This window comes from Corapipo altera, unplaced genomic scaffold (genome assembly GCF_003945725.1).
Source record: "Corapipo altera isolate COAL_440 unplaced genomic scaffold, ASM394572v1 78, whole genome shotgun sequence".
NCBI classification, from domain to species: domain Eukaryota; kingdom Metazoa; phylum Chordata; class Aves; order Passeriformes; family Pipridae; genus Corapipo; species Corapipo altera.
Genome location: NW_020884904.1, coordinates 7,936,879 through 7,962,260, shown reverse-complemented (window position 1 = coordinate 7,962,260; position 25,382 = coordinate 7,936,879). Strand labels below are relative to the sequence as shown.

The window sequence follows — 25,382 nt, the reverse complement described above, 5'->3', positions numbered from 1 at the left end:
TAAATTAAAATCCAGTTCTTCTGAAAGCAGAAATCAAGGTTAAAGTGAGGGATAAGGTCCTGGTTCTTTAGAAAGTTTGTCCAGAGCTGACCAATGGCCACAGGCATTGAAAATCCTTCGAAATGTGCAGGTGGCTGTGCTGGATCAGACTAAAGTTATTGGCCAAGGTAGGTTGTTGGCCAGCCTGCTGTTGGCCAAGGTAGCAGCATGAAAACCCAGCAAGCACAAAGCAGTGCTTTTTCAGATGACAACAGCTTGTGGCTCAGGTGCCTGCTAGTGGCACCTGCTGGTGCCTCTGCCTTTAATGTTCTCAGTGGATTTTTCCTCTGTGAATTTGTCCAACTGCTTTGGAAACATTAGGGTGAGTGCTGATGGCACAACAACATCTTTTATCTGTATGCTTAACTGGCTGAAGCAGGTTCAGTCAGAGCTGAGACATCCGTGAAAAAGCCTCTGTGGGTTTTTTTCTCATTATTTCAGGCAAAACTATCAAAATTTATTACATTCAAACTAACAATTTAATATGGAAATAATTTTGTTTTCATGACCAACATAGAAGGGAGGCCTTGAGCACACTTTCATCCTTCTTCTGCAGAAGGTAAATGATAGATTTATGCAAAAGCTGTGCCAGTAAAGGAGAATTGGCACCAGAGACTGTGCCTGGTTGGTCTTGTGAAATTGTGTTATCTAAATAGACTATTTAGTTATACTTTAATCCAAATAGGGAGAGTAGGGCATAAAAAGTCTGGAAGAAAAAGCTGTATACTGGGTTAATACAGGGATGTGCCATTCAAAAAATATTTTCCTCAAAATATTTAAAAGAGAATTACTTTTACTTGTATGTCTCTTAATCACTCCATCTGTTTTTACTTTGAATTATTTTTATGGGTTTTTTTGCTCTGAGTGCCCTGCCCACAGATACACCCGTGGTTATGGTTAGCTTTAGTAATTGGTTGGGTTTCTGTAAGCAAAACAGCAAAGCAGCTTCCACTAGGCAAAATGAAGGGGTTTTGTAAAAGGTTTACTTTCTGGCTAAAGAAAACCAGCAGTGTTTCTGACAACAGAAAAAATAAAATACTGTTAGAGACCGTCTTGGGTTTCTCTGCTTCCTAAAATGTAAAGAGAAGCAGGGAATATAAATGAGGGAAGACTTAATTAGAAGTGTCACTTGCAAAACATATGGAAATTTAGTTTCGATTGAAAAGTAACCCGTCTCACTAGAGAGAGAAATGCAGGTGACAGAGGGATATGCAGATGTGACTGTCCCTCCAGGACAGAAAGACAGGTAGTGCAGTGGTACAGAAAATTGAACGAAGCTGGGGGAAACTCCTGAAATCTCATTATAGAACTGTTTATTTGTCTGACTTTCTCAAAATAAAGAACCAAATTAAAGCAGGTGTCCTCTGCTGCCTACTGCATGTCATTATTCTCAGAAATAGTTAATTGTGGTAATCTGGAGGAAAAATTCAAACTTGACCAAGCTGGTGGATGTCTTGTAAACCTGATGGGATGTAGACAGCTATCAAGAAAGGAACAGAATTGGGGGATGTAAAACTAAATATGGATGAATATGCCCATTACATGTGCCTGAATCACTGGCCCTGAGAGCACCAGGGAATTACTGCCCCCCATTCATGCCTAAAACAAAAATTTGAATTTTTTCCATGCAAAATACATTGACTTTCCAGTGAAAAGCCAGACAGAAAATTAGCCTGTTCAGTTTGGAAGTGCCAGCTGGGAGCTGTTGGTGGTAGATCCCATCCTCTTCTTCCCCATGGGCAAGGTGACAAACACAGGCAGCACTGAAAGAAGAGCCCTCCCTTCCCCCTGCAAGCTGGGGGATGGGAGGTCTCCCCTACAATTCATGGCATATGCTTCAGTGTTTTACTCCTTTTGATCAAAAAAAAAAAAGAGAGGAAAAAAGAAAATCTACATTTTCTTCATAAAGCAGACCCCTCTTACAGAAAATCATGTGAAACAGAAAATCCCAGTATTCAGTTGAAAAATAATTTTGATGGTCATTATCAAGAGAAAATAGATAGAAACATTGCTTGAACATGATGAAAATGAGATGCCCTTTCTGCCTGTGTGGCTCTTTCAGAGCTCTGTTTAATGTACTTATGGAGAAGCTGGACGGGGAAAAAGGAAGAGTTATTTGTAAATATTTGATATTCTCAGACCTGGCACTGTAAACAAAATGTGAGTCTTTTAATTTCCCATTCATTTCTGCTTTTGCAACCTTCTGTAGCTTCTGAACATATTCTTTCATACAGATGCCAAATGTTTTAATTTCAAGTTATCTGCGTTCCGATAGACTCAGTGTCACCATAGCCTTTATTCTTGAAATAATGTATACCAGACATGCAGCAGTCATGAAACTGAGGTTTATCATGCTTTATCCTAAAAGGCTGCATTGCAATTGTTCCTCCTCTCAGTAGGAGATGTGGTCTAGGCAGGAAAGTGTTGCAAACCTGCCTGAGGAAGGACAGTGGTGGTGCAATCAAAGCAAACGAGAGATCAATGTACATGGGAGGGCAGAGAGAATGACCTCTATGCAAGTGTCTTTGATGGAACAGCTGTGGTAACCACAGAAATTATGAGGTTTTCAGATGGTTTTCAGCCACGTTAGGAAGTCCTGGTTCCTGAAGCTGAAGAGCTGAGTCTTGTTTTCCAAAGTTATTTTTATGGCAGTTCCTTTCCCACAAACCGCTGTCTAACTGAGGTCTCTCAGTCATTCACAGTGTGGCTGAAAGCAGCTAGGACCTAGGATGCAGAGAAGGACATAGGAGAGACATGCCACATCTGGCACAGCTGGTGGGGAGGGCTGCTGCTTCCTCCTCCCCAGCTTCGCTTTTCACCTCACCCATTAACTGCTGCTTTACAAACATGTCTGCAGAGGCTGGAGCAGAGATGTACTTGCAGCTGCCATATAGAAGACTTGGTACCCTTACTAACCAACACAAAAATAGAATCACAGAATCATTAAGGTTGGAAAAGGCCTCCAAGGTCATTGAGTCCAACCTTTGACCAATCAACTAGAGGGTCTAAGTGCCACATCCAGTCATTTCTTGAACACCTTCAGCGACAGTGACTCCACCACCTTCCTCGGCCGCCTGTTCAAATGCCTGACCACCCTTTCAATGAAGAAATCCTTCCTCACGTCTAGCCTGAACCTTCCCTGGAACAGCTTGAGACTATGTCCTCTTGTCCTGTCACTAGTTGCCTGAGAGAAGAGACTGATGATCCCCACCTGGCTACAACCTCCTTTCAGGTGGTTGTAGAGAGTGATAAGGTGGCCTCTGAGCCTCCTTTTCTGCAGGCTAAACAACCCCAGGTCCCTCAGCTGCTCCTCAATGGACTTACTCTCCAGACCCTTCACCAGCTTCTTTGCCCTTCTCTGGATTCGTTCCAGCACCTCAATGTCTTTCTTGTAGTGAGGGGCCCAGAACTGGATACAGGACTCAAGGTGTGGCCTCACCAATGCCATGTACAAAGAGGCAATCACTTCCCTTGTTCCAGTGGCCACACTATTTTTGATACAGGGCAAGATGCCGTTTGCCTTCTTGTCCACATGGGCACACTGCTCGCTCATGTTCAGCTCTCAACCAGCACCCCCAGGTCTTTTTTCCTCTGGGGTTCTTTCCAACCACTATTTCCCAAGCCTATAGCGCTTCATGTGGTTGTTGACCTCACTTGACCAAAGTGCAGGACCCAGCACGTTTCCTTGTTGAACCCGGGGTTTGGGGTTTTGTTCTGGGCCTCACTGTGAAAGAGGCCAGAGGAGTTTTTGTACCATGCCATCTTCTGCTGTTCCCATTCCCTGGAGCAGCTGAGCCATCCTTCCAGCAGCTTTGTGGCGCCAGTAAAGTCACTGTAACATGCAAGAAGTTTTGCAACAAGAATGAGTGTTTTAATTACAGAGATTTGTTCACAGGTAAAAGCGTAAAATGGATTAAATTATGACTTCCCAACTCAGGGGAAATTTTGAACCTGGTGCAATTAGTTGCCCATATTCCTGGCAGAGGGCCTGATTCCCCATGTCCCTTGGATGAAGAGGTTGCTTGGATTTACACTGACTGCAATGATATGGTGATCTCTTAGTTATCAAGTGGTTTCTCATGTGTCTGGGTGATTTCAAAAGCCTGTGGCTTTTGGCTCCATGTGAGTGGGAAGACATTAGCCTCTCTGTGTTGCACTGCTTGTACTCAGAGAATAAATGTAAGGATTTAGCTTTTTATGGGCAGGGAACATAAGTCATCCATATACACCCTTATTCTGCTGCAGTGTTGCTCTGCTTCCTCCAAAGGAACATGTTTGCTCTCCCCTCCTGGGTCTGGGAAGTGGAAACAGAGTCTTCTGTGCTTTGTTAGAAAGCAAGGTGGTACCTTTTAGGATGGTGATTTTCTAACATGGCCCGGGATGTGCAGCTGGAATTAACAGTTGCAGTTGTTAAATAACAAACATTGCCACACCTGGGGCTCACTCTTGAACAGAACGGCTTCCCTTGTCCCTTCCCTGCATGTGGGACCAGCGCTGGTCTTTCTGTCTCTGTCCCAGCCAGTACTTTTGCAAAGCCATACACAGCATTTGCCTGGGTCTCCAAGAGGCAAATGCTCTCTTTTCATGCAAAAAATCAGCACATGCATTTCTTGTTTCTGCAGGTATGCGGAAACATCCTCGGACAAGGAATGACTGAGAACTTTCCAGTTAATTTCTTAAGTGGGGCTGTAGAGATCCTTCTAGCAGCAAACCAAGTCTGTAGGTTTTCCAGGGTGTGTTTGTGCCTATCATAGCTTCCTCTGGTGTATGTTGGGGTGAAGTCTTGCAGGGTCTGGTCTGTCTCATCTGTGGACAATAATTAAATGCAGGCTGAAGTCCTACAGATTTTAATGGGACTTAAACACAAGTTGGAGTTGTGTTCATATGCTTTCTGAAACCAGACCTGAAGCATACAGATAGTTTCCTTTTGGTTTTTGATTCAGTGAGGCTGGATCAGGATTGTAGCCGCTCACAGGGGTCTTTCAAGAGCACTTACAAAAATTAGCACTTTGGCTGTGAGAACACTGTGAATAATCTGATGTGCTTCTTGTTCTTGCTGTTTATCTGCCAGGCACAATCACTTTAAGGTAAGGACCAAGCTTTTCCCATTCTCTGAACTCCATGGGAAAAACAAAAGAGGAGGGAAACCCCTCCCTCTTCCTTAACGTTTTAAAATATTTTGACTCTTTCCCAGTGTTTATGTTCTCATCACACAGTAACGGCCCACTCCCCCCAGAGAGACACTGTTCTCCTTTGTCTGAGCCTCCACACAGGCATTTGCACTCATGGGTTCTGTAATTTATTGCTGCCCTGACGCTGAACCCACACGGCCCCATTTCTGCCGCTTTCCGTGGCAGAGCGTTAGCTGGAGCTCCCGCCTACAGCAGCACCAGCCATGGTACGTGAGGCTGCTTGGATGGTTGCCATCCCACCTTCATGCACCTGTGGGATGCTCGCCGCAGCAGGACAGGCACCACCAGCTCAGAGTACTAACAGGGCTGTCCTGGAGCTGGCTCTGTTGCTGATACAACCTAAAAACCTAATTAAAAAAAAAAAGGAGACTTTGATACACTGAGGCTGGTGACACGCACAAGGAGTGCAGGCCCAGATCTGAAGGATTTAGGGAAAAAAATGTGTTGATGTTGATTAGCTGCCCATCCAGGTTTTCTGTGCTTCCTTATAAAGCATCTGGTGCTCTGCCACAGACACAAAGCAATGCTCCTGGCTGCATCCAGAGTAGCACAGCGGTGGCCTTGGCGGTTTATGGCTTAGTTGAGCATGAGGCTCTGATGTCCCCCTGCCCACTGGCCAAAAGGGGTGTATAGCACCCATACGGTTAGATTTTTCCTGTTCTTTTTGGGATGTGGAGATAGGAAATGAGGAGGAGATGAGCAGGGTAACAGCTCAGCACTTTCACATGTTTTAGGTGTTTTGTGCAAGGACCTGATGGAAGCACTGGAACTGAAGAGAAGTAGCTTTGCAAGGCTTTGCTTTTCCTGAGTTTTTTGTTCCACAATGGTTTTTGGTCTCTCTTCTTCTGTGTATTTCTCCAGTGATTGTCCAAAGGATGGTCAGGGTTTGCCTGATCCTCTGGCAATACCAGAAAGTGGGTGGGAGTGCATATGTCTTACCCCCCCATATGTGTATAGATAGATGTAAAATCTGTATCTGTATATAGATATAGGGGCCCTCAAAGGCTCCACTGGTTTGCAGTGCTGGCCGGATTTCTGCATCTGGGAATGACTGGCTGGAGGAAGGCTGGAGAGGAGGGGAGCTAATAAGCGATAAAGGAAATAAAAACTTGCAGCAAGCTGTAATGGCTGTGTGTAGACAGGCAATGAGGGCTTGGTTGAGCATGGATGGGAGAGTTCGTCTTACCATGTGCTCAATCCATGTGATGGGAGTTGCTCTGCAATCTGGCTAAAGAACCCAGCCTGGCTTTCTCTTCTCTGTTTCATTGAAGTTGCAGCATTGCTTTGCCCAAACCCAAGCTGTTGCATCTGCCTCCCCCCTGTTTCTGACACGCTGTGAACACGTGTGCTTCTGCACACCAGGGAGGAAAGGAAAGGCAGAGACAACAAAATGCAGAAGTGTTTTTCTTACTGGAACAAGGAAGAATTTTGAGTGAGTTAACCACTTTATTCCAGTTTCACATCTTAGCTGACTAACTTGCAGTTCATAGCCAAGTGGGGGAGTCTGTGGCAGCCACCACTAAAGGGACACTTCTGAGTGATGCTGGTGAACACATCCTTCTTGGTGGTGCTGAAAGAACATGAAGTGCTGAGGTTGCAGATTCTTCTGAGGCTGCGCTGCATGTGATTGGTTTGGTACCTCAAAGGCACAAAGACCCACAGGAGCAGAGGATCCTCCTCCTGCTTCCCGGGCTTATCTTCCTCCTCTGCCACATCATGAGTGTTCCTGTTTATCAGAGGGGAGGAAGGTGGGCTTGTCTTTGAGATAATTCTGACAGCTCCTTTCGCTATTATTGTTCTTGAGCTGTCTTCCTTCTCAGCCATGTCAGGAGTGTTCCTGTTTATCAGAAAGGAGGAAGGTGGGCTTATCTTTGAGACAATCCTGAGATCTCCTTTCACTATGTTCTCCTAGAGCTTCTGCTTTGTAGAGGGATTTTTGGCCAACAGCAGTTGCAAAGATGGTTCACTGAGATTCAGATCATTGTTCTTGGTACAAGTCTGCATTAGTTTCCATCAAAGCAACACTCTCAGGTTGCCTAGGCATGGGTATTCACTGGCAGCAGGATGGGGATTCATTGGCACCTTTGACTTGCAAAGGCATTGGGAACTGAAGGTGGAGCTTCTTGTCTCATGTTTCTGTTCCAAATCCAGTTACAGGGAAAAATTATCCTTGATAAATAACCTAAGTCAAAAATGTCAGTTTCCTCTTAAAGGAGGTAAGACTGAAATTTGCTTTAGTTTTAAATAGACAAGGGCAAGAACATTAATGGCTTAGAGTACATGTCTTCCTGCAGCCATAAATTCTGCTTCTTGGGGGATAAAGGACTTAAAGGATGATAAACAATGTCAAAATTCCTTTTTTCTTTTACTTTAAATGAAAAATGCTACTTATTGAGTCAGTTGGAATCAGCTGCATCAATCTCAGTGGTGATTTTCCATTTGTTATATCCAGCAACCCATCGATATCATCCCTAAATGAATATTTCATTAAGGAATGCAGACAGAAATGGGAGGCAGCGATTATTTAACTAATTTAGAGCTGGAACATTCACACAGCTTCTTCCAGGAAAAGAATTACTGTGGGGTGTGACCTCCATATCACTTAAACTGGAGATTTTTCTTAAGCCCAGCTGATGCTTTATCTTCTGCTCTTGGCTTTTCAGCATTGCGGGTGCAGTCTCCTTCCAAGGGAGAGCTTGTCCAGCAGAACTCCTCCAGCAGTGGGTCACAGCATGTCACTAGGAACAGGAAAATCCGCTTGACCATAATGATACTTATGTGTGAGAGGAGTGTAAGACCTCCCAAAAAGAAGCCCAAATGGACTTTCTCTTCTCCAGCTCTATTGGTCCATTACATGCTAAGTACTGTTTAAGGGATGGAGCACAGCTGTTGGTCTTAAAGTGTGATATTAACAGTATCAGAGTAAGCACTCGAACTTAAAAGGCATCCTGTTGCTTAACCATGAGAAAAAGCATCCTGATTATTTTTAGTATTCTTTTTTTGTCCAACACCTGGTGCAAGATACAGAAAAAGAAAATTGTCTTGAGGCAATGGACCCAAAGTTGCCCATCAATGGCGTGTGCAGTGGAATCTGTTGAGGACGGCAGTTGAGGATACAAAGCAGTGCTGCAGTCTAGGTCTTCACTGTGTTAAGTCCTGGATCAAAGGAAAATATAGGGATGAACTTGCATCTGCTGGATGAATCAATGTTGCAAATAAGGATAGATCATGAAACTGCCTGGTGACTGTCTCACGCTTTCAGGTTTTATTTTTTACATCATCAGGCATGCTTGAGTTAGCACAACATTTTGGGCTGGATAGATGCTGCCATGTGCTACTGGTGTTTCAGACCTTGGCTGCAGCTCTGAGTATAAACAGAACCCCATCCTAGGCAGCAAAGTGCAATGGTTTGGACTTGTAAGTCTTCTCTTATTAAACCAGACCTCTTGTATGCTGTTTTCTGCAGAAAAGGAAGCAGCCAATGGTAAATACTGAGATTTAGTACTATATACCTACCTCTGAAATATTTACATGAGAAAACATACCATTGCGTTGTATAAAAACAACAGTTTTTCCCTCCATAATCAAATGATCCTAGCAAAAATCAAAAAGATGATGTGGAGGAACTACAAGTAATTTACTCTTTAAAAAATGGTTTTATAATTTGATATTTCCTTACTAGGATCTGAATAGCAAATTCAGATAATCTCTGGATATAAATGCTAGATATAATTGCTAAATAAAAATGCTGAGAATGACTAATCAGCAAATTGTACTCTTAGGCTTGCCCAGACACACATTCTAAGAGGAAGTTATTGCTATTATATATTTTTCATTTAATCTCTTGTGTTTCAAGTTTTGGAGGCTGCTTGACAAAATGAAAATTAAAAAAAAAAGTAGATAACTGAGAAGTCAGCTCACAAGAGAGCTCAGAAATGGTGCAATTGAAGTCTTTAGTAGTCATTATGTACTTGGAGATTACCATCATCATCACCATCACTGTAGTTGAACTGGCTGTGAAATGGTGACTGCTTGTGGTTTCTTCCATTATTGTTTCCAACAATTGAATTAATTTTCTGCCATGATTTTATTATGGGCATCTTGTTCCTTCAGTTCTTTCCTATCCACTCTCATCCTTCAAACAGTCTCAGTCTCAATGTTTGACATCATTGTATGGTACCTGAAATAATAAGGAGGGTGCAAACGTGCACCACTGTATCAGGCAGTACCTCTCCTGATCAAATTGATCCTCTCAGGGTTTCGTGAAGCTGGCAGGAGCTCACCAGTTTGGCAGCTGCCACAGGCGGCAGCCAGCAGCTGTCAACATCTGCCCTCCTCACAGGTTACTCAGTGCACCGTGACCACCAGAGGGGCTGCTGAGGAGGACATTAGCCTCGGTTGGTTGCTGAGGTTTATTATCAGCACAAAGTACTCATGAACATTGAATTTCCTGCACAGTGAATTTGTTCTGGTGGCATGGTCAGAGCCTACTCCTACAGGGAGCCTGTGATGGTCTTTGTAGTTGAAACACCACTGGACAAAGTCTCATCTTACCTTGTTTTAAGTTGAATATAATTGTAAAGTCAGCAGCAAGACCCAGCCCAAAACTCACTGTAGTGAACACAACTTTTTTTGACATTTTTCATGAGGTTTTGGGGAATGTGCCCAGCCAAGGCAGGACTTAAAACTACCTGTCCAAACTTTTCCTGTCCCAGACTTCAAGAGGCCTTTAGAAGCAGTTAAACTTCTGGATAGCTTTTAACCCTTGAACTCTTGCTTGAACCTAGAAACTAGTTTGCTTGAACCCTTTTTTAACTGTTTTTTTCTTTTAAGTCATCCAAATTTAGGTCTTTTGGAGGAAAGCTCAGCATCCTGAGTCTAATGATAAATATTAAAAGGCAGAAATTGCACATGCAGCACTGTTACTTTGCCAAAACCCATATGTATGTTATCACTGAACAAAATAGTTTTTATTCCTGAATCTCAGACTGGAGTTGTGATATTCAAAAGGTAATAATCTCTTGGTTAAGAAGCCAGCTGCTTTGTTCTTCCTTTCTCCACAAGAGGAGGTCAAAAGATTATTCTTTTTTCATTTTTCTTAATCCAATTCTTCAGTGGAAATGGACATTCTTTTTATTGAATCCATTTATCTAATTGCAGCTGCTGGAAAGCTATTTCATGGCCACAAGAAGTTAGAAAAGCTTGGATGTTTTCCTTTGTATTGGGTTTTAAGCTTTGCTCAGGGGAAGGTTGATGCATAAGTCTGCTAGAGATCTTGTCTTACTGCTGCACCCATCCCACTTGATGCACTCTGATACACAGAGGGGACAAAATGAAGATCCTCCCTCCTTACCTGTATGGAACAGTTCAATGTCCCACATTTTTCTAAGGAGGGTATTTTCCTTGGCTCAGAAGTCTGAGGTGCAAAGCCTTACTGAGGGGTGGCTCTGTTCCTGGAGTGCCCATCCTTCCCCATGCAACCTCCTGCTATGCCTGTTTCACCCATTGATTTTCCCTCATGAAAGCCAAACACTGCCTGTAGGCCCACTCGGCTCAGTGTTCCTGAAGAAGCAAGGGAAAAGGAAAGGAAGAAATAAGGTTTTGACTGCAGGCAGTGAAAGCAATTGTCATATTTTTTTTTCCTTTGACACCCGAGCAGGAGTTGGCTGGGATCTGTCAAGCTGCAAGTTCTTACAGTTTGGTAAATATTTAGGGTCTGACTCACCACTGAATCACTCCTGTTATTTTTTTGGCTCTGTTCGGAAAAACTGGTCTGTCACTGGGATAACACCATCCCTCTGAGGTCCTCTCGCCTTTGTATTTTAGCATCTCGTGGTTGTGTGTGCCTGTCCTCACAGTCCCCACATCAGGACAGGGAGATGGCATCACCCCTGCCTGGCAGAGGAACTCAGAGGAACACTGGTCACAGGTACCTGAGTTCTTCTCTGACACTAAATCCAAAACTAGCCAAAAGCTCCATCAAACAGCTAGTGAGGCCCCAGCATGATGCTGAAGGGTCCATGCATGGCAGAAGGTCATACACCTACAGTGCCACCAACACTATGCATAGTGGGTCATACACCAGCTCCTGCTGCTGTGTGGGGGTCATTTAATAGCTACACTGCTTGTATTGCTATACCTGGGAGAGCTTCTGGGGGAATTCGAGAAGAGCATAATTCCCTCCAGAGATGACTGTGATCAGTGTTTTGCATGTACAGATCTCTGCTTTCATTGCAGGTAGAAGACAGCATGATGGATGTGTATGATTTTGTGTACGAGGAGGTGAGGAGGAACACCTCCAGCTTCAGGAGACATGAGTTGACTGCCATCCACAAAGCAGTAAGTTGTCTTTCGGCTGCAGAGGAAAACCTTGCCCTGGGATATCTTCCCGATAGTTTCAGCAGGCTAGGACTGACACCTGTGTTTTCCCTTTTGGGTGCTGCAATGCCATTTTCCCTCAGGAACCAAGTCCTCCAGCCTGCTGTGGAGTCTGCTCCTCCCTTCCTATTCTTCCTTTCCCAGGTCTGACCAACCAGATTATCAACAGGAGGAAAGGGTCACCTATCAGAGCATCACTGTGGTGCAAGATCTACAAAACTGCCACACTGCAGCTGATACATGTATTGTCTGTCTCAGCCTGCCCTCTGCCCTGCTCCCTGTGGTACAAAAATGTGGGTGCATACCTGGTCAAGTAGAGAGGAGGGGCAGGAATCCCACATAGTCTAGCAGTAGTATTTGGAGTTGGTTATTTCTATTTACCCCTGAGTATATGGCTGAGGAGTACTGGAGGTTACATGGCCTTTTACAGAGCTGGAAGCTGCTATCAAGCTCCCAAAACCCACTGCCTAGGATGTTCTTGGCGTAGGGGACTTCTCTGTAGCTCAGTAGGTGGGCAGGGTTGGTTACCCAGAGTACAGGGAGGATGCTTGCCCTTGAAGCCAAAGGAGATGAGTGAGGATGTCCCCCATGGTGAGAAACTCGTGAGTCCCTGCTGAGTACAGGAGATGCCGCCCCCCTTGCACAGCAGGGCCTGTTTGAGTAGTGAGTTCATGGTATGCAGCAAGTCTGGGTGGGAAGGTCAGCTCTGCTTGCCTGTTTCCAGCCACCTCCCACGCAACTCACTTTGTCCTTCTATGTTTTCTTAAATCATCGTAACAAGTACTTTCCAAAGCTACTTCTATCCATGCTTCTCAGAATGCAGAGGAGGGCAAATGTTTCTCATTGCAGCAATGGTGGTGGCCCTCAGAGCCATGACCAGGCATGGAGGTGCTTGCCCTCAGGGCTGTGGAGCAGCACATCCAGAGTCTCACTTGACAAGGAGAACCAGGGAGAACAAGGCTTCGCCAGTTGTTTATTTTAGACACTTTAATTGATGGAGAAACAGTCCTTCTCCTCCTATTACTTTTTTCCTTTTGCCAGAGCTCCAAACTGGACAGTGCACCATGGCTACAGGAAACCGGCTCCACAGTGGCTGTTGCTGGGGTTCCCCCCAGCCCATAACAATCACTGGAAACATGACTGTGCATCCCTGGGTTTTCCAGAGCAGCCACTGTGAGCATTGGTTATGACCACGGAGAGAGGCCTTGGCCTCAGTCCCAGGCAGCAGTCCTGGAGGAGCATGAGCAAGTTTGGGGCCAAATCTGCCCACCTCCTCTGAATTTAGCTGCAGCTGTTGATTCCATACCTATGTGCTTTATTCCTTGCCACCCTTGCTGGGTAGTCCTGCCTGGGGCAAGAGGGAGGAAAAGTGGCCCATTGCTGACACCTCCTGATTGCTGCAGCAGCTGATGGCGAGGGGAGAGCCCCGGCAGGTGACTGGCAGACTTCTCCCTCTCTTCCAGTTCCTGTGCTGTGGGAAGCACTCTCCTTTTGGGGACACAAACAACGTTGAGCACCAGACATGTCCACCCGGCCAGGTACACAGTGCAGGACAGGTAAGGTAAAAGTTTCTTCCACCCCACAGTGAGGTTGTGCCAATGCTTGCTACCTGTCAAAACCTCTCTGGAGTTCAAGTGTTAATGAGAATTGTGGCTTTTTCATGGTTTGGGGTTGAAATGGATTGGGGTTTGTTTTGGTGGGATTTTGCTGTATCAATAACAACACTGGATGCAGTACTGGAGTGCTGCGCCAGCTCTGGGATCCCCAGCACAGGAAGGACATCAGCCTCTTGAGTTGAGTCCAGAGCAGGCCACTGAGATGATTAGAGGGATGAAACACCTCTCCTACAAGGAAAGGCTGAGAGAATTGTGTTTGTTCAGCCCTGGAAAAGAGGTGGCTTAGAGATTACCAAATTGTGGCCTTCCAGTACCTGAAGAGAGCCTACAAGAAAGATTGAGAGAGACTTTTTAGAAGAGCATGTAGTGAAAGGACAAGGGGGAATGGCTTCAAACTGAGACTAGGTTTAGATTAAATATTAGGAAAAAATTGTTTACTGCGAGGGGTGATAGGCACTGGAAAAGGTTGCTCAGAGCGGTTGTGGATACCCTGTCCCTGGAGGTGTTCAAGGCTAGGCTAGATGAAGCTCTGAGAAACCTAGTCTAGTGAAAGTTGTTCCTGACCATAGCAGGAAGGTTGAAACTAGATGATCTTTAGTGTCCCTTCCAACCCGAACTATTCTATGATTGTACAATTCTGTGAATTAGGAGGAGGAGCCCCAGTGGGGCGAGTCATACGCTCGCAGATGCAGTTTCCTTTGCAGTTCTAGAAAGCCTCCAAAATGCTTGTGTTTGCAGCCTGTCACTTCCCTCCAGCCTCCTCTTCATCTGCTGTGCACACAGATAGCGTGAGATATCATGGGCATGTGTCTGAGCGCAAAAAAACTCTTTGGCTTTTCTATGTGACACTAGTTTCTGAGGCTTAAAATGTGTTCTACTAACAGCCAATGTGGAATTTTATGTTATTCCTTTTTCCCGGGGCATTAAATAGTTAATAAAATGAGAAACTCGTGAAGCAGGATGATGATACCCAGCAGTAGCTTCATCAAGCACACTTCATTCGTCCTCTTTTGCAGTATCTCGGTGAGGCTGAAGGAGAAGCCACCAGTAATAGATTGTTCTGCACTAAAGCCACAATCTAGACTTCATACTCTCTGAGTGAACCTATTTTACAATTATTTTTCTTCTGCTGGAGTAGCCAAATAGTAGTAGCTGAAGTATCTAACACCACCAGCATCAGTATATGCTGTCTCTAGGAAAAATAAAACCATGTCGCTACAGCAATACAAACACATTGTTGTCAGATGAAGATGCCAAGCTCTAACAGGACACTGTGATGTGCAGGCACATCAGCCCACAGGGCAGTGTTCCTTCTGGGAACGTCACATCTCCAGGCAGGGTCTATCTCAGCTCAAAGAGCAGGAAGGGAGAGCAGAACAAAGCTGGGCACCGTATGGGTGACTCCATCCCTCCTACCTAGTTGTTTGTGTTTCCCTTGCCTCGGAGCTGGGGAAGTGGGTGGGAGGATGTGCTTTATAACACAGGAAACCACAGAGTTTGGTGGCTGCACTACATTCACTACTGGCTTTGGGCACTCTTACATCACTCTGCAAATCGCTTCATCGAGGGCAGACTTTTGCATTTCTGAAATGGCTCTCTTGGCTAACACCTCCTGGATTTTTGTAGGGTCACTGGCATGCTTAAGACTAATGTATACTAATGCTTGCAGCACCTTGCAAAATTGAGCTATTCATTAGTAACCTTGGGGAATGCATTTAGCATCACGGTGTGCTCTGCTTTTCTATCTTTCCATTTCCCTCTTTCCATTTTCCAGTGGGTGAAAAGATAAAAGCTTTTTCATGACCACACTTACACACACATCCTCCACAGTACAAAATGCATCACACCAAGAAAATCATAGGCATGTTGTAGTAATAGAAGATGTACCACAGGTGTTTGTCTTGCCAAGCTGCAGCAGCAGCAGTAGAAAAAGGGAGAGATGCCCAGCTGTGCAATGCTGTGCCCCTCTCTTGCCTCCCTCTCTAGGGTTGTGGCAAGTGGTGTTGGTCCAAAGTTACCCACCAAGATGCTGATGTGCTGCAAGGGGTGTCTCTCTCTTCCCAGAACTGCCTGCAAGAGATCCAGGACTTTCTGAAGAAGCACATGGACTTCGTCTTCTCGCTCCTGGGTGTCGCCATTGGCTTCACGGTAACACTGTCTGTCCTTTTGCACTTTGGTCCCTGAAAGGCAGACCCCAGTGGGGAAAGCTATTCTAATTTAGCCCCCAAAAGCTAAGATTTTGGGTGATTCTGGAGACCAGCAGCAGAGAAACAAGCAGTTGTGGACTCCACTATGGAAATTAGGAAAAGGCCAGGACCTGTCTTGGCCAGGCTAATTGATGGAGTGGTTTTCCTGCAGGAATAGGCTCATTGCACAGTTTTTCTGCCCAAATGAGGCACAGCAGCTGGCACTGGGGAGCAGGATGCAGCAGCAGTTGCATTTCATCCACTCAGGCTTGCCTGTGTATCTTCACCTGCGAGCGAGAGGTCATGTCACTCGGCTTGGGGCTTGCAGATCAGGTAGGAAGCCAGCAGCAGTGGTGGAGAAGGAGATGCAGTAAAAGCTCCATATTTTAGGAAACTTGCTGCTTCCTAGCTCAGCCTGGGAAGTTGCTGGGTGCAGCTAGAGCTGGAAGGTCCTGAAAGCTGCTGAGCACCAGCAGTGGAGTTGGAGAGCTGTGCAGAAAGGGAAGGTCTCATTCTAATAATGACAGCTAACAAACCCAGTAAGGCTCATCTCAGGCAGTGAGTGGGTAAATCATGGGCTTGAAAGGAGCAGGCTGCAAAGGAAAGGAGCAGAGCATGTTGGCTGGGCTCCCAGCTTCTGTCTTTGAAGGAGAATCTTGCAGAGGAGGGGTTAAATAATCTTCAGAGGATGGCTTGTGTGTAAAGGATGTGCACTGAATTTGTGAGTATTATTTGGAGGAGGACAAAAGGAAAAATGAAATACTGCAAGAGGAGCATGTCTTTCAGTGATGGGGGAGCTCAGTGGCTGCATGGAGGTAGTCTCTTTGGAGCTGGAGAGGGTCACTAATTAAACACATCCTGCTTATATGCCCACTCACTGCTTGGCAGAGGTGGATCACTGTAGTTACCTCTACACAAGCACTCTGCACATGTGGTGTTGCACAACAGAAAAGAGAATGTGCCGGGAGACTCATTTCTTCACTGTGAAGGGACGTTTGGTCTGCTATGATATCTCCATGCACATCCCCAGCTGGGATGACCTTTCCTGACTGAAAGTGTATTTGAAGATCGTTTTACATCTTGTGTCCACCTTGGCGCAATTATAGGTTAGAAGATTCCTGTCCATCTTAAAAAAACCCAGAGGAACAAACACTTTTTAATTTTATACTGCTAGCAGTAAATGAAGCAAACCATCAGGCATTGCTATGGAGCTATAAATGTAAAGTCACGTGTGAATATTTGATGTCACTTTCCAATTTTTCTCAGCTATAGGGAAAATTTCACTGCAGCTATATTCAGATAAAAGCTGGAGCATTTTTGTTATATGTATCCTTTTTTCGCAGCTTGATGCCATAACCAGATAAGGCAGCTGTCTTTGAAGCTTGTGCTAGAGGAAACTTCACTGCACCGTTCACTATTGTGATGGCAGGATGCAAAGGAAGCATGTGAAGAGGGCTATAGCTGCTCTGATGTCACTGTCCCTCATCCAACAATGCACACATGTCCCCAGATCAAGCTGAAAGCAAAGGCACTTGAACATCAGGGCATACTTTAGGAAAGAGTATGTTGTTAAAGCCCTTGTTATCCTTCCCACAGAAGCCTTACCTTTGATATGTTGCCTGTGTAAATCCTGGTGTGTGATATATCAGGCAGAATATCACAATATAGAGGAACAATACAGCTCTCCTCTGTATTCGTAACTACGCAGGTTTGTGGGGTGGGGTTTGGAGTTGGTTTAGGTGTTTGTTTGTTTGTTTTGTTAGTTTTTTGCTCCAAACAATACATGGGTGGGGCTTTTTTCCCCCATGATATCTTTACAAAAGGCTATTATTATGAGAGAGACATGTTTGTTTGCAAAGAGGAATGTTTTGTGGCAGGAATTTGAAATATGAATTTCCTGGTTTCATCTTATTTCTTGGTATTTTTAGGGCTGGGTTTGAGCTGTGCTGTGCTAATTCCAATCAGATGTTTTAACTACATGTTGCCTTTTTTTTTTCTCCCATGTCAGAATTGGTGTTCACCACATCACTGAAAAACAGCTCTCTTAAGAAAAATGTGACACCCTGATACATAATTCAGAAGTGCCAAATGGCCAAATGCAACATCTATGATTGCTTATTTGCATAGATGAAGGATCATAATCAGTTATCCATTTAGTTGTACACGTGTCTCATTTATTTCCTTTTAGGTTTACGGAATGATCCTAACTTCATTCCTCTGGTTCTCCATCCACTTCAGCAGCAATCTGGACCGGAAAGGCAAATACATCCTGCGAGAGAGGTAGAAACCTGATGCCTGGGCATCCCTACCAGGTAGAGCCAGCTCTTAACACAGGAAAACATCTGAATTCACCCACAAAATCCCCTGGGAAGGTATTGCAGGGGTCAGATGGTGGGACATGTGTCACACATTTCCCTTTCTTGCACTACTAGCTGTCCTGCATTTCCAAGCTGGTCAGAGGGGATGATGCTCTGAGGAGAAGTCTCACGTCTTTGCCTCAAACAAACAAGGTGCCTGGGCTTGGAGATGCAGATTCCCTTACTGGGAGAAGTACGGGCCGTAGCTCCACAAGTAGGATACGAAGAGCCCCCTAGGACAAAAATGGAGGGAGAAGACCACCAAAAATCACAGTCATCTGAGCAGTTTCTTGTGACCCCCGAAGATGCAATGTTTCTAGGAGGATGGTTTTGGATCGCAGCCCAGGATCAATCTTGTGCAATCGGTAAATAAATGGACACAAAGTCTGTCATCACTGATGGGAAATGTGCTCTCCCAGCCTGGTCACTCACAAGGATTGACTTTGGACACATTTCTGATCACACTGGAGTACGTAGGTATCGAATGACCGTCAGCTGTTTTTCCTCTGTTTTCAAACATTGCCAGAGATCAGGAGAAAAATCAGAAAGTAGTGCATGAGCTTTGAAACAACTGACCAGCACAAGGACACATTCCTCTGTTATTCTTCCTTACTAATCTAGTATAACATTGTTTTTTAATTCTTAGGATTTAGTCAACCTCCTCGAGCTTGATGACACAGTGAGTTCACAGGGGCTTGTTCAACTTCCAGCCCCAGCTCTGTTTTATTTGGCTTCACTAACCCACTGTGCTGCTGCGTGCCAGAGGACTTTGATATTACACATACACACAGAAGTTTGAATCTATAAGAGAACAGGACTGATCTCTAGCCAGGTCAAAAGCTACAAAGTCCAACTCCACATCCCCTTTGCACCACCTTATCAAAAATCAACAGAACTTTAAAAAGGCTGTCAGTCTAGCTGAAAAAAAGGCTCTCTGGCATGCTTTGCCCTCGTGAGGAGGCAGAGGTGCTTCTGAGCTGAAACCCATCATTGCAATGGATGTAGCACCTGCTGTAAGTTATATGGATGCATGAAATGTCTGTTGAACCAACAACACCTTTCACTCCTCTCCTATGTAGTGGCTTTTAGCTGTGAAAAATGATAAGTAGCAATTGTTTATTGAGATAAACATGGAAACCCCCATGCTGATGTTCAGGACAGGTCCTGTCCCTCAGGCAGGGTCTGCTACACAGGCAAGAACATCAGTACAGCCTACAGCACTTGGCTGGCATTTTAACATGGCTGCAAATGCCTTGTGTTAGAAAGAATTACATTGTGAAGGGGTAAGGAAGGGCTATCACTTCTCGTCCCGCTCCCTTGGGACCAGTGGAGCTTCACCTTGACTTCACTGGAAGCAGGATCCAGTTCAAACTGCTCCAGTGTAGTACTCAAGCTACCTCCTGGCAGTCACCAACACACCTGAGTCTGGCAGACATTTAGGGGTGATATGCACTTGACAGCATACTCACTTTCTAGTGGTGAGAAAATATTCACTTTATATGTATTATCATGTATCTTCATCTCTGGAAAGAGACAATCTCCCTTGTGAGCTCCAACTGCTACTGTCCACCCACTGCTACTGTTATTCCTCAGGCCAGCTGGCAGCTCATGTGACCCATGGTTGCTTAAATAAAGATGAATTTCTTGGGAAAGGCCTTCATTCCTTCTCTTTTTCTGCCTTGTATGAGCCTATCTGCATTGCTTGGTGGTTTGCATCATGGAGGGCACTCAGTAATTTTTTCAGTGCTGGGAAGAGATATTCCCCAGGCAGCGGGTGCTCGCCTGTCCCAGCAGCATGCTGGAGGTAGAGGAGAGGATGGCGTTGGTCCTTTGGAGGAAAAGCAGTGGCTCATCAGCCTCATCCTACTCTTGGCCGGATGATGGGGCAGCAGGCAGGTACCTCTCAGGGAGTAATGCAACCAGAGGGAGGAAAAAAGCTTAAGGACATGTTTAAGCTATAAAGATCAGAGTATTTATATGGAAGAAATCTCTATGGTTTTGCTTTTTTAAAGACTAGGTAGTCAGGTCTTGCCCACTGCTCTGCATTGGCCATTTAACTGCTGATATTCTGCCATATCAAAAAACATTGTAGATGAACAAATTGGTGGAGTCAATGTTATTGGTGTGGGTTACCTGCTCAAGCCTCATTTGATAGAAAAGATCTCTGTTAAAGCTTCAGCATCAGTATTGCTAAAGCTTGAGATGCTCCACCTTCCCAGGTCAGTTTCTAATGTAAAGGGATAGGAGTAGCATATATATGATGGCCATTGGCCATCTCATGAGCTTTATTCCCATTTCACTGGAGTTCCCCTGCAAGGAGGAGCACCTTCAATGAGCAGGTGACAGAGCCATGCCCAGCTGGACACGCTCTTCTCCCAGAGCTTGTGTTGTGTGTAGCAGCAGGGGTTCCTGCCACCCTGCAATGGCATCCTGCTGTAATTTTCAGGAGCAGAAAAGCAGATATGTTCAACTTCTCGAATTTTAGAAACCCATTACAGAAATGTGCAGCGTTAACATTTTTTTCACAGTTGTAGAAAGTGGCAGCACGCAGAGATGGCTGGATGGAACCTGCGAGGTGGGTGAGCGTTGAACGGTATTTTTACACCTCTCCCCACAAAAAGTCCCTGTCCTACAATGTCCTTAATTTGCTGCTCGCTGGGGGCGGAATACAGCTCTTGTGCAACCAGAGCAAAATCCCAGGAACTCATTGGTAAGGAGTGCCAAGATTTACACAGTGTTGAGAAGAGCAAGAGAGATTTTGTTGGGAGAAGAGCATGGAGCTGAGCACTGGAGATGCAAGCTGGCAGACAGGCTAGGAAGCACCTGCAGAGCAGTGAGCCTTCCTGGGGCTTGCTCTGGCAGAAGGTGCTTGTTATAAAGCATGTCAACATACACTTTGATGGGAAAGAAATCCTATTTATGTAGGCATATGCAGGAGAAAAAAAAAATACAAAACCAAGGTGCAAAGTTAAATATTAATTGTGAATTGGCTTCAGCTAATTGTCAGTTAAGCTGCAGCAATTATCAGTGATTTCCACTAAGGTCATCTGGGCAATCATGGTTTGGCCTTTCTATGAGTATGTGTTAGCTTGGGCTCATGAGTTACCCTTTTCATTTTCCTTAGACAACCCTCCAGCTCTATCTGAGGACATGGGAAGAGGGAGCAACCTAAGGCCAGGTTGCTCTGGCCTTTGGAGGTACCTGTAAACCTGAGGGGCTACCTATAAACCTATGGGACCAGGGAGTATCAGCCTGTGGCAGCAGCAAGAAGCCTTTTGTGCTGCTCTCCACCCTTCGCTGCCCATGCACTGCTCGGGTCCTGCTCTGCTAACAGGAACATCAAATTCCCCTGAGGCCTTCTGTAGGGCTTGCCACGTGCTCCTGGGTAGCCTGACCATAGCTTGCTTATGAGCTAGATGAGCTTTCCCAGCATCTGCTCCGACAGCAGTGGATGATGCTTTTTCAATGTATTGCTCAGGTAGAGCTGCAGGTGGGCAGTGTGCAGCTTTGCACAGCAGCCAAGGATGATCAGGGCTTCTGCAAATCAAGTTTTTCAGTACTCAGAAGAAAAACAAGGAACTCAGAGCACTTGTGAAAAGCACAGGTTAAGTAATATACTGGGTCTCTAGAGGGATTTGCTGGTGAGTGTGAGAATCTTTCAGTCTCGTGGTGTGATGTCTCAACTACAAAATGGTTTGCTATTTCCTGCTCTATTGACTGTGTCTGCCAGTTCCCACTGCCCTCGAAACACAACTTCCTCATGCAACAACCCCTTTGCTGTGCAGCTTGGATTCATGCCTACAGCAAGCTCCTAGAGGAGACACTGCTGAGCAAGTCCTTCCAAAGCCTTAGAATTGGCAAATGTGGGTGGACCTTTGCATGCTGGGGTGGCAAGGAAGCCACCTCCTGCCAAGGTAAAGAAAGCTGTGTTTATGAGCTGAAGACACATTAAATATTTTTGGAGGTAGTAGTTGATAGACATATGTTTTTCTAACCAGGTGCAGAAGCAATGCATTTGCAAAAGCATCTGGCTATAATTCTCCTCTAGAAATGCAGCCAGAGGTGGAAGATGCCCCACATAGATCTCTGCCAGCACAGCTGAAAGGAGGTAAGGTCAGAAGCTGCTGTGAATACACGGTTGGATCACACATGGCCTGCAGCTTTCACATGGAGGGTCACTGCAGCTTTCTCTGTTAGTAAAACCCAATCTTGGGCTGAAAAATGATTTTTTTCTGAACTGTGTAGTTTGTCTTCTGGGAGAATGAGCAACTGGCAGCAAACATCAACCCCGTCCACTGAGAGATGTTCCACATGTGGGACAGTGGGGGAGAGCACAGGATTGAGCAGGAGGAGCTCCAGAGCAGTCTCGGAGGCTATTTTGGAAAAACACGGGCTGTGTGTGTTATGCAGCATTTGACTGTAGTTGCCAAACCCATGACCAATTGCAGGCCTGCTGGTGAAGCTGCTCTGCTCCCTGCTGTGCTGGCCCTCTCACCCCCAGAACATAGTAATTGCTACCTTAAGTCACCTGGCATTTTGGGGGTCCATCAAATAAATTTATACCTGGAGGCAAACTGCATATCTACCTCTACCCCTGCCAGAAGGGTCAAGGAGAAAAAGCCATCTCTTTATCTGGAAGAAATACATGGTGGTTCCTCAGTTCATGAGGAATTGGCACATTGGGAATTGGGAAAAATAATTTCAGACAAGCCTGGAGGTCCCAACCAACAGCTGCTGCCCTGCTGTTTTCTAGATGCTATTCCCTTAAAACCCAGCAAGAAAAAAAGGAAAGGTCCTTCCCAGCATTTTTGCAGAAAGATGCATATCCCTGCATTGCTCTCCCTGGAGTTACTGGAAGCCTGCTAGCTGGGTTGTTTATATTATCCCAAGACAAAATCTCCACTCTCGCCTGTCAGCGTCACTAAGTGGTATTGTTTAACCCCTGTGTGTAGCAGCTTGCTCATGGACGGACTTGCTTTCTTTTTAGCCCCACTGCATCAGCAATAGGCTATTCCATTCTTTATTCACCTACTAATGAATTATACATTGATTATACAATAAGAGCTCTCTGCACTGATGGGCTGGGCTCTTGCTCTTCCACATGGCACCTCGCAAAGCGCAGCTCAGCCCAGCTGTGGCCCGGCCCTCCCTGATGCCCTGAGAAAAATGAATGTTCACTTTCTGGGCTCATGATCTGAGAAGAGGGAGTGTCTGTGCGGATGGGAAACACGCTCAGGTTTGCTCTCCGTTGGCCTTAGCTCCAGCAGGAGCTGATACTGTCCTTCCCCACTGCTCCCCATACTCCCCCCTCCCCTTATATAACCTAACCTATCACCATAGATACGTTGATATAAATATTTAAAGATGGCAGAGAGACAGACCACACAGATGGGAACCATTTGTTGAGTTTATTAGAAACAGAAATTTCAGGCGCAGCAACAGGTCTCTGCTTGCTGCATCTCCCTCTCCAGAGGCTGCGAGGCAAGTGTGACCCCCTGGGCTATCACAGTGCTTGGGCTGAACTTGCAGATATGGGCATGGGGATTTTTGGAATGAACAGGTACCAGCTACTCCTGCTGGGGCACAGAAAAGGTATTCTGAAAATGTCCCCTTAGTTATGGGGATGAGATTTCTAATATTATTTTTTTTCTACTCAAAATGAAAGTGTTGGCTGGCTCCACAGGTGTGTAGACAGGTTTCTCCTGAGGCAATGGAGCTCCACCTTCCCATTGCCATAGGCCAGTACAGACACTGCAGACCCTTGCTTGGGTCCCTGCCTTGAAAAACAGTATTGTTTGTTGGCTGTCAAGCAAGTTACTCCTATGAGCTCTGGGAGTAACTTTAGCCTCCCACAGGATAAATTTCTGAGCTTCTTTTCATGCAAGTACAAAATGTCCTATTTAAAGATCTTTGGTAATGCTGCTGTTGTTTGTTTTTTTACCACCACAGGTAAACTGGAAATCCAAGCTATTTCTGTCATATCTTCCACTAAAAATAAGTAAGTAGTGGTTAAAAGCTAACTAGTACCTCACCAACAAGATGATATGTGTTTTATTCCCATGGTTTGTCCACCATTTCTGTGCTCATTGAGGAGAGTAGGTGGATTGCCACACAAGCCTAAGCCATGCAGCCAGAATATCACAGCAGCAGCCATGCTGTGGTCCTCAGTGGATGAGGGACTCCCATCTGCTCTCCCAAATGTCCCAGAGACCCTGGTTAATAGAGCCTGCCTTGATGCTAATCTTTTCACACCCTGGCCGGCAGCCCTCCAGTCACAGTTGTAAGAGGTGGGGAGGATGTGTGTCTGTCCTCTCCCTTCATCCCCTTCCATTGCTTTCGATGAAGCAATAGGGCTATTAAGGTAGAGCTGCTGGAAGGCTGGTGGGCATCTCACTAGGATAAGCAGGCTCAGAGTCCTGGGGATTGAGTTTGCCGAGTCCCGCTGGCAAGGGTCGTCCTGCTAAACCCAGACTGGGAGGCAGCTCAAGCTGCTTCTGCTCTAACAGACCCTGGTGAGTCATACCCATAAAGGCCAAAACCCACAATCATGACACTGACTTTTATAAACAGGTTCACAAAAAAACCCAACGACTCAAGCCCAACAGACAGAGGAAAAATTCTGCAGGCACCCCTGCTCTCTGCTGCTTCACTCTGCCTGCAAACCCACTTGCGAAAGCACATTTAAATGTCGGCTTGGGAATTTTTTAATTTGGTGTTTTGGGGATTTTTTTTTTTTTTATTTTACAGTTTACCTTTTTATTTCAGTGATGCAAGGTTTGGGAGGTAGGTAGCTTCTTCACAGCTCTGCCTGCAGCTGGCTGCTCTGTGAACAACCGTGTTATCATGGTGCACTATGAGCATTGCAACCAGCCCACCCTCCTTAAAAAGGGAAGTCATCAGCCCTATTCATAGCACTCACACATGATACCAGCACGTGACACCGAGAGATGAACTGAATTTTTGCAAATTAGTTTTACTTATTTATAAAGCAGCATTTTATAAAGAGCTGATAAAGCCACTGAGAGCCTTGGGAACGCAGTGGTTGTATTTTATGGGCTGTACAGCAAGTAGCACAGTGTGAAAAATGAGTACTCAACATGAGAAATGAGTATGCAACGCCTGAAATTATGCATAGTACTGGGAAACAGTATATGTTATCTTGTCACAGTGCTATGGTGGTGGCTTTTTTCTTCCTGTACCTTAAGGTCAAAGTTTTCAAATGTACCCAGCTGAGCTGCTTAAAATAACACCAACAAGAAAAATGGACAAAGCTCAAAATCCTTTTCCACCTCCAACTTTTGGAGAGGACTTTGTTGGTATGAACAGTTTAAACCCAGTAGGCTTTAGCCTGTAAACGGGAGCTTCCTGATAGAGGAGATGGTGAGGCTGTGCCCCTGCTCTCCCTGCCAGGTCCACATTTGTCCCTGAGCAACATGTGCTCCAACAGAAGCTGAAGGAAGGTCCCAGAAACAGGACTATATTAGCTCCAAACGAAATTGTTTGCTAATACAATTTTCAGAGGATAGGAAAAGGTCTATTTCTTGTTTTCCATATTCCTTCACTCCTCAGCATAGGAGGAAAAAAGGCAGAAAACAAGAAAAGAAAAGCAACGGG

At 45.3% G+C, this 25,382-nt stretch overlaps 1 protein-coding gene across 1 annotated transcript in view; it reads left to right on the top strand.

The window, feature by feature from the left end:
• The window catches only part of TSPAN32 (tetraspanin 32), a 30,780-nt gene extending 11,427 nt beyond the window's left edge, over nt 1-19,353 (top strand). Inside the window, exons 5-8 of the mRNA XM_027651275.1 lie at nt 11,469-11,570; nt 13,073-13,165; nt 15,290-15,373; nt 17,600-19,353. Of these exons, the coding sequence (XP_027507076.1) occupies nt 11,469-11,570; nt 13,073-13,165; nt 15,290-15,373; nt 17,600-17,695 (375 nt within the window). The 3' untranslated portion in view covers nt 17,696-19,353. The remainder of the gene's footprint in view (nt 1-11,468; nt 11,571-13,072; nt 13,166-15,289; nt 15,374-17,599) is intronic.
• Nucleotides 19,354-25,382: the final 6,029 nt, after the last annotated feature.